This window comes from Meriones unguiculatus, chromosome 12 (assembly GCF_030254825.1).
Source record: "Meriones unguiculatus strain TT.TT164.6M chromosome 12, Bangor_MerUng_6.1, whole genome shotgun sequence".
In the NCBI taxonomy this organism is placed as follows: Eukaryota; Metazoa; Chordata; class Mammalia; order Rodentia; family Muridae; genus Meriones; species Meriones unguiculatus.
The window spans coordinates 37,456,244-37,470,759 of NC_083360.1; the positions used below are offsets into that span (position 1 = coordinate 37,456,244).

The 14,516-nt window shown below is 41.0% G+C and overlaps 1 protein-coding gene across 2 annotated transcripts in view; it reads left to right on the top strand.

Annotated features, from left to right (window-relative positions):
• Abca13 (ATP binding cassette subfamily A member 13) overlaps positions 1-14,516 on the top strand; it is a 440,297-nt gene that overhangs the window by 261,065 nt on the left and 164,716 nt on the right. Inside the window, exons 43-44 of one of the 2 annotated variants that reach the window (XM_060365661.1) lie at positions 7,034-7,304; positions 10,500-10,586. In XM_060365661.1, the coding sequence (XP_060221644.1) occupies positions 7,034-7,304; positions 10,500-10,586 (358 nt within the window). The remainder of the gene's footprint in view (positions 1-7,033; positions 7,305-10,499; positions 10,587-14,516) is intronic. The other variant, XM_060365662.1, reaches the window with a different exon arrangement.

Sequence of the window (14,516 nt, forward strand, 5' to 3'; positions counted from 1 at the left end):
ATTTAAATTTTTAGCTCAAAGGCTTGTCAGTAGCATTTTACATAAAATCCCTTTCCTTTTTTTCTTTCACGATATAATCCTCTGTATTTCCTTCCTAATTGCTACTGCTTCTACCGATGGAAAGCAATTTTGGCAGTGATTAATTTGAAGGGTCTGCAACCTCTCCTTCGCTTTTTAAGACAATCCTGTTTGCACAGCCTGTCCCAGGAAGGTCTGCTGTAATCTACTGCCTCTTCAAAGAGCTGCTCCAAATTCTGTGTGTGTCTCTCAGGCTTCACCATGGTGTTAAATCCACAGGGCTGTCTTTTCCTCTTTGTCCACATTTCCTTGAACTTCAAAACTCTCCATCCCTGCAAGCAAGGTGGGGAGAGAACATGGATGCTGCCAATTATACATGCCAAAGAAGGTTTGTTTTCTACGTAGGTTAAGACCAGCAGAGAGCTAACAGCAGGGTACTTTGCAGTAAAGAGGCTGCCAAAATAAAATGGAATTGAAATAGACTTGGGCAAGATAATCGGTGGTGGCAGGTGCCAGGAGCAGCGACTTCTATCAGGGGCAGTGGGAAGTAGGAAGGAGTGTGAAGCTGTAATTCTTGTCACCATGCAGATCAGAGCTGCCACGAAAAGCTCCTAGGGCTGCTGATGAATAGTTCCAATCCTCGTTTTCTGAGTTGGAATATCATCTTTGTGTGAAATATTTGACAAGGGTGTGCTTCACTCATCTTAAGTGTAGCCATTGCCTCAAAGTAATGGTGGGACATCTTGGATAATTCAGGATGAGTCTAGCTTGAGGCAACCTTTCCTGACATATCTCTCTACAGGAAGCTGTGATGAACGTGTCCACAAGGGTTTCATCAATTTTTCTCTAATTCTTACCTCCTCACTGGAGTCGCACTGAATAGGGCACCCTGACCTGGCTTCCAGTGTAGTACTCATGAATAGAAGTATTTCAGATTGTGCCATATTTAAATATACAAAAAGAGAAGCCATGGGATGTGATCCCAAATTTAAAGATGAAATTCACTGATGTTTCAGCACATATGCATATAGACTGGGGGTAACTTTATGTAATAATTTGAATATATTTGTTCATGAATAAAATTTCATACTGTAGAATTATCCACATGTAGTTGGTACACACAATTTTGGGGCTTGAGAGCAGTGCAGATTTTGGAGTTTTGTACCTTATACCATCTTATCTACAACTCCATAAATCTCATCTCCTCTCTGGTACACAGAAGCAAAAATGCCCCGGGATGTTGTATGCAGCCATATTTGTGTCTTTAGACCACAGTACAAAAAATGCCTTTGCTTTGTCAAATATTTAGCATTTTTTCCTAATACTCTGAAATTACCTTGAAATTAAGCCCCTGTTAGTGACTAGAAGGCATCTTCCATTGATTGTACTCTTCATCTTCATTCTCACTCAAGTCTCACCTGAACTCAAAATTCTGATCCATAACACTTATAAAAGTGAAATTACAGTGGGCACTTCTTGACACAGAGGCTTTAGAATAATGTTGTGCCCTGCCACTTGTAGCACATTGCTCACATACAGGGTTCAAACAGTCACAGTGTGATATACCACGGATGAACCTCGTAAGCAAGATTGCTGATGCAGAGAATGAAATCAAGAAGTTAAAGAGACTGGAAAAGGTATACAAGTGGTGTTATATTATCAATGTGGCCAGGAATGAGCCTCAGAGAAAGCTTTGGGCTCAGGAGAGTGATAGATAAGAATGCTGAATCCTCCTTTGATGACTGTCTACCTATTCACTCATTCTTCAGTTCAGACTGATTGTCTCACTGGGGTGGAGAGTGTACTGAAAGTGGAGGATAAGACAGACTCAGTAACTGTCTCAAAGACCTCTGTGCCCATCGAGACAAAGATGCGTGGCCATCATGGGAACAGCAAGAGGATGAACATAGAGCTCTGAGTGAAGAGAGGATTTAGTAGCAGCGACAGGTTTTTTGTTTGTTTATTTTTCCTTTTTGGTTATGTTTGTGGACTCTCAGTGTGTCTTAGTTGAGATGAATGTGAAATGTGGATGGATTTGGTATCTGGACTTGGAGACCCTTATTCATTTCTCGTAGATCAATATCCCCAAACTGAAAAACATCTGGAACCTTAAATAGTTCTTTCTAGTCCCAAACATTGAAGGTGCTCAGCCTACACTGTGGCTTGTTCCATTAGTTCCCAGGTCTTAGACACTGAGTTGTTTCCAGTTACCCACTGCTGATTTGGGCAAGTTCTAGCGAGCCGCCCCACTTTATGCACACCTAGTTTTTTTTAAAAAATTTTTTATTAATTACACTTTATTCATTTTGTATCCCCCCCATAAGCCCCTCCCTCCTCCCCTCTCGATCCCACTCTCCCTCCCCTTTCTGCATGCATGCCACTCCCCAAGTCCACTGATAGGGGAGGTTCTCCTCTCCTTTCTGATCTTAGTCTATCAGTTCTCATCAAAAGTGGCTGCATTGTCCTCTACTGTGGCCTGGTAAGGCTGCTCCCCCCGCAGAGGGAGGTGATCAAAGAGCAGGCCAATCAGATTATGTCAGAGGCAGTCCCTCTTCCCATTACTATGTAACCCACTTGGACATTGAACTGCCATGGGCTACATCTGTGCAGGGGTTCTAGGTTATCTCCATGAATAGTCCTGCAGACTATCAAAGCAGATGCTGAGCCTGATGGCCAACTGTTGGGCAGAGTGAATGGAATTTTATGTAAGAAGTGGGAAATAGTAAGAGCTGGAGAGGACGGGGTCTCCACAAGGAGAACAAGAAAATTTGAACACAGGGTACTTCCCAGATACTCACACCTAGTTTTGAATCAACAAAGCTCTGGAATTGGAAATAGGAAATTTATTCCCTGTAAGTGCTTTTTCCTTACCTGGCCTCTCACCAGGAATGTGTCATCAGACCCTAAACACTCAGTAATGTTCGGTATTAACATTGTCTGTGATCTTTGTCATTTAGATGAGTTGAAGAGACAAATTACTGCTTTGTTGTACAATATATATTAATTGACTATTTCTAAATTTTCATGAACTGCATAATCAGGCACTTTATGTGTATTTTGTTTTGAGCACTTAATTTTATTAATGTGAAAGCATTATACTGGCAATATTTCCGTCCTAAGTCTGCCAGAATGTCAGTGTTGTAGGTAAAGTGGACATCATACATAAAACCCACATTTTCAGCTCCGCCAGGTGCTTATATTTGAAGAGTTACAGTCATCTCCTCTCTGTTAAAAAAAAAAAAATAAAACCTTTGGACATTTTCCATAAGTGATTTGATGGTCTGAGTAAATGGGAATAGATAATTGTAGATGTAACTGAAGTCCTTGAATATAATTGCACTCATAAGTCAAATAAGACAATTCATAACAATTTGGTCCAGCATTTTAATTTTTGTCTATTAAATTATTCATATGAATACTTTTATAAGTTTAGCCATGAATATTTGAATGGTGGTTGATTTATAACTATAAAGTAACTTAGCCTTTTTTTTCTCATTTCCATCCAATTAACTTATATGGAAAAGTGGAGATACTTTTCTTGATAGGAGGCACACCTTTCTTGTGCAGCCATAATGAGGCTGTCTGAGGCACACTTACTGTAACTGGAGGTCAGTATTGCCCCTGCTTTGATAGTCTCATAAATATCCTAATAACCCTCGTTATGTGGAGGGAAATTATTTTAAATCTCTCTGTAGAATTGAGAAGGTGGCATTCAGAGTGGTTATGTTGTCTTTCAGATGTCAGACAGTGTGAGAACGGATAACACTGGATTCACACCCAGGTTAGTGAAGATAGGATTTCTCCCACCCCACCACGGCACTCACAAAGGCTCTTCAGGGACTGAGGCCACTAGCAACATGGATCGTATATCCCCATCTCTACTTCCACACTCATTCCATCACCAGGGCAAATTTTCTGGGTATACATTTGGTGTGCTCTTTTCTACTATGTAAATGACAGTTAAAATCTTTTGCCTGCTGTACACATGTGAGAAGGTGGCTAATTTATAAATGTAGGTGGTCAGATATGAAATCAAAAGATGCTGCATAAAGGTGTGTTGGTGGGATGTGACTTCTGGGGACTGTGGGGGTGATAAAAATGTCACAGGACCTGCTGGGGGCCCTTCAGTGCCTCTCAAAGCAAAACAGAACAAGCCATTCCTCTAAGAGAGCTCCTTAGTCAAAAGCCAACAAAGACTTCAAGCCGTTATTTTAAAAAAATCACGTCTAGAAATTCAGGAAGTAGGCAACCTGATGACCTCTCAGAGCTTTGATCTTCAGTAGGTTAATATGCATAACTTTCCCCATTCAACTGCGTGTAACCCTGCAAGTGGGCATGGCACAGCAGCACAGAAGCGAAAGCGGCACACATAGTTTAATCCTTTGCTAGCACCCTGGCCCTGTATCGGCTGAGGGGAGTGCTTTATGAGAGCCACATCTGGGCTGCCATTGGTCATGCATTAAATATTACCAGAGCCAGGCTCAGCAGTGGGGAAGTCAGAATGAGCACATTGATTTGTCTGAGGTTCAGATGGCTTTCTGAAGTGGTGCCAGGAAGCTGGCATGTTTAAAGTTTCCAGATAAATCTGTTGTTTAGCATTGCTTAAAACCTGGTGCTCAGTCTTTATAGCCATCTTGAACAACATAATGTGTAGGTATAACCAGAGGGCACCTTCTGGAAGCATCTTGAGTTCTGGATAGGGGACTGTCCTGGCCTTTCTTCCTGATCACTGTTCACTTCTGGTTCTGACCCATGACTCAAGGATACCTTGTGTTCTGCTATATCAGAGTGATTTTGGACATGCTATTCTATATCTCCTGCTTTGGCTCTCTGTTTGAAAACTCTGTGAACCACTGTCTTTCCTACCCAGTAAAGTTTCCCTATCTGGATCACAGCACCATGTTTCATTGTGTTGCATTCTTTCTTTTTTTTTAATTTTAATTTTTTCTTATCAGTTACATTTTATTAACTCTGTATCCCAGTTGTATCCTGCTCCCTCATTCCCTTCCTCCTTTCGACCCTGCCTTTCCAAGACCTGATAGGGGAGGACCTCCTCCCCATTCATCTGATCCTGTTTTATCAGGTATCTTCAGGACTGGCTGCAAAGTCCTCCTCTGTGGCCTAACAGGACTGTTCCTCCCTTGGGGGGTGGGGAGGCCAAAGAGCCAGCCATTGAGTTCCTGTTAGAAATAGTCCTTGTTCCCCTTACTATGGGAAACCAATTGGTTACTGAGCTACCACGGGCTACATCCGAGCAGAGGTTCTAGGTTATATCCATACATGGTCCTTGGTTGAATGTCAGTCTCAGAATAGACCCTGTGCCCAGATATATTTGGTCCTTGTGGAGCTCCTATCCTTTCCCCATCAGACTAACTCCCCTTCTTTCTTATGATTCCCTGTACTCTGCCAAAGGTTTGGTTATGAGTCTTTGTATCTGCTTTGAAAACACTGCTAGTTAGAGTCTTTCAGATGCCTTCAGTAGACTCCTGTCATACGTTCAATGCACATCCCATCTGTCTTTCTCAATGAGGATTGATCATCTTACCCCATGTCTGCTCTCTTGATTATCTTTTTTATGTGTATAGATTTCATTATGTTTATCATATTGTATAGGTCTATATAAGCGAGTATATACCGTGTTTCTCCTTCTGGGATATTTCACTCAGAATTATCTTTATTTCTTTAAGTGTTCACCCCAACCCCTCTGCTGTGTATTTTCAGACAAAAACAAAATAAAACACCCCAAATAACCTGATCCTGTCATATATAGGGTTATCACTCAATACCTTGGACAATAAAGGAATCATACAGATATGCTTTTTAACACCGCTATGCTTCAGTAGTGATGGTCTTAACACTGTGACAAATAACCAATCTTTCAAAAGAGGTTCCTATTTTATTTTACTGAAGAGCTAATTTGCTGCTCTTTTGCAAACCATCTTTTTTTTTTTTTTTTGGCACTTAACAGAACAATCCGTTCCTACAGCTGTTCTCTCTGATGTCACTACTTTTATTGCGAAATGCTTTATGCTGGGTTTGTTTTGGTGAAGAACCTTAGACCTTGGGGAAAACTGCTCCTGGGGGGTAATTGTGCAAGCTCATTCTTCCCATAGGACCAGGTTCAAGCCTCTGCCCTGGGTTTGCCTTACTTTTTGGCAGTCACACCCTGGGGCAGGTGGACAGAGAAAACATGGATGTCTGCTTATGCTCACTCTTGAGGAATGCTTGTAGATGACCACACATTACTGCATCTCAGCTCACCCATTCCTTTTAGATTCTTCTTGCTAACTTATGTGGCCCTGGAGGCTGTCCACAAAGGAAGGGGGGAGGTGGGAACCGGATGAATGAGGGCGTGGACCTTTTGGCATCTGTCCTGGAGGAGAGACTCTGCCTTCAGGAGGGAGGGTGTTCTTCTTTGGAGGTGAAATGAGGAAGAACAGTTGCCATGCTTCTTTCTGATGTCTAGCACAGGCTCAGAGTCTGCAAATGTTCCAGCAAAGACCCAAACTGAGGACAGAAGTAAAGAATAGCAGGGCTTGCAGGGAAGAGAATGGGTGCTGAAGAGAGAGCATCTCTTCAGTATCCCTCTTCTCAGCCAGCTTAATCAGAGCAGTGGGACTCACAGAAGCCCCTGCACTTTATCTGTCTTTGATGGCTCAGAATTCCCCTAGGCTTCAGGTTTTGTTTCAGCCATCGGGTGTGCTGGAGGTTTCTTTTCGGTTGCACTCCATTCAGAAGCAATGTCAGTGGGATCACGGAAGTACTTCATTTCTTTGTTTAGTGCCTTCAGTCACAGTGTAATCTCTAGAAGAGCGAACCAGGAAGCCCTGAACTGGTTGTCCGGATAGAGAAGACCTCCGTTAGTTTGAGTAGTATAAAGCTATCCATTATCCTTTACAGAGGTGGTCCAAGAGTCCCTACGTGATACACGGAGAGATTCATCAGAACCAGGTCAGAGTGAAGAGCCTAGTCCATTTGCATCCTGCTCACTCTGTCTGTCTTTTATCCCCTACAGGTGGCTCTTCTGTGAGAACTCCACCTGCAAGGACCCTGCCTGAGCCTATGATCGGCTTCCAGCTGCTTTGGGGACAGGCAGCCGCACTTTTGAGGAAGCGGTTACTGCGCACACTTCGAGCCTGGAAAAGCACCACCTCAGACCTGCTTCTGCCCGTACTCTTTGTGGCCTTGGCCATGGGCCTGTTTATGGTGCAGCCGCTGGCCACTGCGTACCCTCCACTCAAACTGACACCTGGCCATTACGAGAGTGCAGAAACTTACTTCTTCAGGTAGGAAACTCTCTTCTGTTTGTGATTGTTTTGGTGTAGAAACCTGAGCTGATGATGTCATACAGCAATGTCATCAAATTTTTTTCCCCTAATATCAGATGAAAATCCTCATATAAGATGGTAAGGGTATGACTCACAAGTAGGACACTGGTGTAGCCTGGCCAAGGTCTTGCCTTTTGTTCCTAGCCCCCTTCCCTCTAATGTTAATACTTTATTATTTCTGAGGCCAGGTTACACAAGGATAATCCGAGAGGCTCTTTTGGGGGATTATTTTCAGCAGCAGATGGACAGGCTTGGTCCCAACCACTGAATTATTGGCTCCTCACAGCAGCCAAGTATACCATGTGAAAGAGGACATAAGGCAAAGGGTCTTGCACACCACAGTGGCCTGGTCCTTAGCAAGGACTGGGAGGACTAGACATATTCTCAACATTTTAACATTTTAGAAAAGTATAGATGCTCTATGTTTTAAAAATCTCTGCATGGTTGTTTTTGCAACAGGGGCCCAAGGTTGTACATTCCTCTCAGTCAGACACTACATGACTCATGCTGAAATTGGATCAAGATCATTAATATTTTCAGGTCTGCAGGGCAGATTTGTTGCTAAAACATTGAGCAGAATTTGTTAATTTATGCAGAATTTTCTCAGAGTGTCCAGCTTGTAGTTGAGACACAGGATTTGGCACTTAGGAAATTACGCATCATCTCTACCTCAGCTTGCCTGTTTTCTCTCCAGATTCACAGCGCATTGTCTACCGGACTAATCAAATCCCAGGGATCACCTTTCAGAGTGGAGCCCATGTGGCCAGAGTCCCTCCCATTAGGACCCCCTTCTAAAAGTCTCAGAACCTCAACTCTGTATACATTCTGTATTTTCTCTATTCTTCCATTGCTCAACCTCTTCAGTTGTTTCCGTACTTTAGCTATAGTGAACAGTCTACAATAAACATTACTGTGCCAATAGCCCCGTGATATTTTAACTTGGTGATCTTGATAGTGTAGTCACTAGATATAGTTTCTGAGTGTATGGGTAAAAGGAGAAAAGCAAAGTGAGACTAGCAATTAGTGGAATGAAAAAAAAATAGAGGGAAACTACAATAAGGACAATAGGGAGAGTGAGAGATCTCAGGATGAAAGTAAAATGAGATGAAAAAAGATGTAAAGAATTGCACTCAGAAGTCAGTTAACCTCAACAATTCCAACTTAGGAATTTGAGGTAAAGAGACTCCTCTGTCCTCAAGGCTGAGAAACTATCTTTTGGGAAAGTCTATCAAAAGAGACATTAAAAAAAAACAGATAGAAAAACAAATAGAGAAAAGAAAGGGAACAGAAACAGTGAAGAACACAGCTGGCCTGCTAAGTAGACACCAGATAGTGACTAAGGGAAAAATGTGCAAAGACAGGTATAAGGCCTACAAATAAATGTTAGTTGCTAGCCTACGTGCTGAATCTGGTGTTGACTCTTGTGTTACCAATAGGTATCACCTATGTGTTCTTTTACAGGTTGTAGGAGAGATGCCATTCATACCTTGAGCTGTGTGTGTGTGTGTGTGTGTGTGTGTGTGTGTGTGTCTTACTATATTGGTTGAAGATGCTGGTCACAGCTCTGGGTGATTTCTTTACACGGTCCTGTTAGTAAGAGATCCTTCACAAGTCATGTTGAAAATGCTGGCTCTAGCCCTGCTCCTTCCCAATGTCTAGCACCTGCTTCAACTCTGGCTGGTCAGAGCTGTTCTGCTCTGGTTCCCACAGTGTGCTGTTCAGGAGAGTTTAGGCTAACCAAGCCACTGATCCAGTATGGCAGTCTTTTTAAAACTGGAATCTCACAAGGCCAGCAAAATGACTCAGTGGGTAAAGGTGCTTGCCGCTAAGCTGGATGACTTGAGTTCGATATTCAGAACCTGCATGATGGAAGGAGAAAATTGATAAATTGTCATCTCATGATGTGTGTGACCCCCCCAACAATAAATGTTATAAATAAATTAAAATTTAAAACTGCCACACTCCCACTATGCTGGTTCAGTGAGAAGAAAGGGTTTTCTGCTCCTCCTCTTTTGCTCTCGGAGTGAGAAACATTTTTATCCCCACCTCTCTTTTTTCTGTTACTTAAGATGTGTGTTACTGGAAGTACAGTGCAGTTTTCTGAGATGTTCTCCCTTCAGTTATGGCTTAGTCAGCATCAGCTCTTGCCCTCTCTGTAACTGAGAGGAAAGAGTACCACAAACCAGGCCAATCTCCCCAAGATGGACTCGACTTTTGTTCTGCTCTGTAAATGTCCTTTTTTTCCTTTGTTACTGGAACTGGAGAAGTCTGGATAAATGTTATTAACTTTCCTCAGTTTATTCCTTTGACATTATATCCAACTGTATTGACATGATATCTGCCACCTTGAAAGTCTTTTGTATTTTATAAATATCCCAATTCTGAATAGTAACCAATTAAAATGAATCTCAGGATAAACTATTCCAGTTTTCTAAAGTCTGATGTATCTTTTCTTTTACATTTTCTCAACTCCAGACATTTCTTACAGTTGATGTACAAAACTTAAACATTCTAGTGTCTGCTTATGCATCTTTCTGTATAATGACATTAGTGCATTACTGTTGATTATCTCTTTGGTAAAGAAATTCAGCATCAACGACCTTGACTTTTGGTAATATTTCTTGAATTATAAATAGATGTGGGACTTATAAACAAAACACCATCATTCAAAGTGTGCTTTAAGCACAGGTCTAATTCTGTGCTGAAGACTTCTGACTACAAAAGTATGATTCAATGACATGTAGAAACTAAAGGATATAAAGGTTTCTGAGTAATAGGATGACTGTTTCAAGCTAAAGCTCCAGCATGGAGAAAATAATTTTATTAATTTTAATAAATTAACATACTATGGCATTATATTAGATAGCCTTTGGAATTTGATTTTAAGTCCATGAAAATAGGTAAAAGTGGTTAGAAAGGTAATTGAAATGATGAGAAAAATAACGTGCTTTGACTAGCAATACATACCAATGCATATGTGCCAAAGCTGTACTTGAAGACATTTCTTGATTTTGTTCTTTCTCATGACCGTTAGCATAAAGCATCAGCTTTATCTGGTGCTCTGGAAACTGTTAGCCAAGTCAGCTGGACTAGGGTGAGGTTTGAGTGTGTCCTCTGCTCCCTCCTAATGTTGCTTTGTTTCTTCATCACCAGCAGCAGTGGGAGCCGTGGTGTGGACCTCACCCAAGTGCTTCTGCGCAAGTTTGGAGTGTGGGATCCTCTGTGCGCTGATGGTCAGCTGTAAGTATCTGGTGCCCTCCGCACAGCAGAGATTCCAGCAACAGCTGCTCTGGAGACCCAACTGTTGCTTCCCTTGAGGGTGGGTTAGTCTGTGTTCCAGCTTCAGCTACGTGGAGTGGAAGTCAGCTTAATGAGCAGGACATTAATGGGTCTCATTAGCGGCTCTAATTAATGGCTCCCATTTTTATGGAATGGCCAGAAATAAACTATCTAATTACTTTTTTCTACCTTTCACAGATACATGCCCTGTAGAACTCAAAAAAGAAAATAGTAGTCTTCATCTGACATAAGAAAACTCAAACCGAAAGGACTTAAATAGCAATTAAGCATGAGTTATATATTAACTCTTATTTACTTAAAAAATTTTGTACATATTGATACATTATTTTAAAATTAATAGTTAACACAATGGTAGTTTTCTTTCTATGTCTAGCTTATTTCATTGTTCAAGAACAGTGAAATCATGGTTGCTGTCATGGTTGCTACATGATTTGTTTTTGTTTTTTTATGGCTGAATAATATTCCACTGTGATACATGCCACAGTTGTCACGATAAATTTAGTAGCTTGATAGAAATGGGGAAATGCAAACACAACAGATTTTCTGCAGTAGTAAAAATGAAAAATACCATCTTCACCCATGGCTTTTCTGCGACCATCTCCATGACTGTGTGACCTCAGACCTGGCATTTAAACTTAGCAAACCTTGGTTTCCTTCTGTAGCACCACCTCTTTATCTAACTTACCTATTTTGTGGGTAAATTGAATAATACATTTGCTGAAAAGATCAACTTGGGAATGTATATCATGGCATACAAGCAGCTGATATTATTATTGTTGTTGTTATTTTTACTGATTACTATTTTGTTTTGTTTATGTAAGTATCCCAGACTGACCTCAAAGTTAACATGTAGTTGAGTCTGATCTTGAACTCCCTTTCCTTCTTCTGCTGCTTTTCTAGTGCTAGAATCACAGATGTGTGTATCCATCCCTCAAAGGATATTACCGTGCTGGGATCAAAGGTGTGTGCCTCCATGCCTGGAAGGGTGTTACTATTAATGACATTGAAATTACAGCTGTCAGATTGCTTTTTTTTCTCCTAGTCTATTTAAATCCTACCCAAACCCTGAGACAACTGAGAGACAGTATCTCATTTTGCACAAGGAAACTGAACTTTATAAAAAGTTGCCTCAGGCCTCCTAAAGGAGAATAAGTGGAAAAGCTAGAACTTCATGATATCACATTTGTAATTACCTCAACACCTTGAACAATCTCTCCACCTGTCTTTCTTGTTGCCTGTCTTCTGGATTATAACTACTATTTATATTTATGGATGAATGGCACACTTGCCTTTTTTTGTAATTTACTTAAGAATCATTTTGAGATTATAGTATAATATATATGTAATATATATAATATATATATATAGTATAATTACAACATTTATTCTTTCCATTTCTAGGCACTCTCATATACCACTCCTATCTCCCTTTCAAATTTGTAGCCTCTGTTTTTATTGTCACTGCAAATATACCTATAGATATATTCCTAAATATAACCTATCCACTTCTATATTGTTACTTGCATTTATGTTTTCAGGGTTAAACACTTGGGGTTAGATAACAAATTGATGTGCTCTTCTTCAGGAAAGACTATTTCTCCCACTCTCAGCATTCCTTAAGTGTCTGTAGGTCTTTGTGTAGAGTTGAGGCTTTCTGCTTTCTCCCATCTACTTTTTTGTATTTATCGGTATTTTTCTTGTTTAGCTCATGTTTGGGTAGTCGTGTCGGTGAGACTTAATGAAGTAAAACATAAATCTGTGTTTAAAACTTGGATTCAGTGTTTATAAACAACCATGCTTCTTTTAAGCAATGACCTCAAAGCGGCTATATTTAAAGGCATTGCCTTTTTCCTGCATATATCCTTTCAGGTCCATGGAATTAGAAATATGACTGACATTTCAGATGTTTAAATTCTCGGTTTTTAGTGTTAGGGGTTTTTTGTTTGTCTTTTTTTTTTTGACAATTTCATACATTTAGTAAAAAAAATGTATAAAAAGCTAGGCTGTGCTGATTGCTTTGAAGAAGGCTTCTCTGGGCTCTAAGATTAACACCAAGGGGATGCCTGGTGTGGGAACCTTGGTAAGGCACGCCTTGTTTCGTAAGTGCCCCCTTTGCTGTTATTTTCCCTATCTTTAATTTCTTGAGGATGTACTGCAAATCAAGTGTTATTAGAGGGACCAAGATTAATGCGAAGAACCTACTCCTAAGAAGTTTGTAATTACAGATGGAGCAAATGAGGCGAGAGATAAGAGCCTGATAGTGTCCTGGACGCTACATGCCTGTCTTTTCAGTGATAAACATGGAAACCCAGACCAAAAAATTAGAAATATGTTTCCTGGTTTCTGATGACATATCTTGCCCATTAGTCATGAAGGTAATTAGTTGAGACTGGGTAACTATTAATGGTCTCAGTATGGAAGAATTATGAGAAAATTAATTATGTTGCTTTAGTCTCTTGAAATACAAAGTGATTTATTCAGTGAAAGGTTCAATGACGATGTTTTCATTTTCTTTTCTATAATGCAAACACACAGGATGTAAAACACACATGCATCTGAGAAACCAAAATGGGAACACATCTGACCCAGCCTTAGCCTCTGCTAAGAATGATTAGCAGAAAAATAGGACAATTCTTTTATTAATCCCTCAAAAGGAAAACACCCAGGTGAAATCAATGCTTTATGTATGGCAGTATATATTCATAGTTCTGTCTGGACATCCAGCTCCTTTATAGTGATGCCAGTTTGCCACTCCCCCCCACCCCACTACAGTCTCTACCTCCCTTCCTTGTCTAGAGCTCAGGATAAGCTAGCAGTCTAAGTTGGTGGTGACAGTGGTTCCTGGTGCCTGGCACTACTTCTGGCCAAGCTCATCTGTGAAAATGAATGTGAAGATCAAGAGCAGGAAGCACAGAACATGAATCTGTGGCACCCACGAACTGTTTGACCTTGGTACAGGATGGCTTGTAATCTTAAGATGGAATCAGGCTGGTCCATCAATAACAAAATACTTGGGGCAGGATAGGGTTTTAGAAAAGAAGGTTTATTTAGCCCAGAGTTCTGTTGCTGAGTAGGAACATTCATGTGAGCATTGGTGTGGCCCTCTCTGGTGTGGAGCATGATGGTTGATTTGACAATGATGGGTTGCCTGTGAAACAGAATGCATGGCAAGGTAGCTAGCCAGAGCTACAGGGCCAGGCTATTTCTACACTCTCACAGGCTAAGTCAGTGGAGTCCCATGGTTGCAGTATGAGTCCATTGCAAGGGTGCTTGCCCTCAGTGATGAATTACTTTTGCACCAGGCCTTCCTTCTCAAATAGTCTTCCTTTCCCAACATCACTTCCCTGAAACAGGGCTTTGTCACACATGGGCTCTCTAGGACAGGCCACATACATCAACACTACAGATCTCAATATCTGTCACTCAAGACACCTACAGCAAAACCCCCTCCTGGGAATAAGAGATGCAAAGACCCATTCCTTTTCAAACAAAAGTAATTAGATTACAGCCATCTGGTTAAAAAAATTCAACTCCCTTAAGCATTGTTTCCCTGTTAACTTACAAATCCCTAACTGAAACTCCTATGAGCTAATTATCCAAATAAAACAAAACAAAACAATTAATAGTAGGGAAGTCTGTGGTCACCTTTAGCATTGAAGAAATTGTATGGAAAATATATTTGCTGGTCAGGTTAACAGAATCGACGAGTGTCTTTTTGACAGGCTGGCTTTTTCCAGGCCTGTCTTCCATTGGAGCAACACACCTCTACAGGCCAGCCCTTCTGCTGTGTGACCAGCTAATGGCTTCAGCTCTTAAAGCTGCCACCCTTGTCTTGAGCTCTGAAAATCAGGGTGAGGAGGGGATATGGCA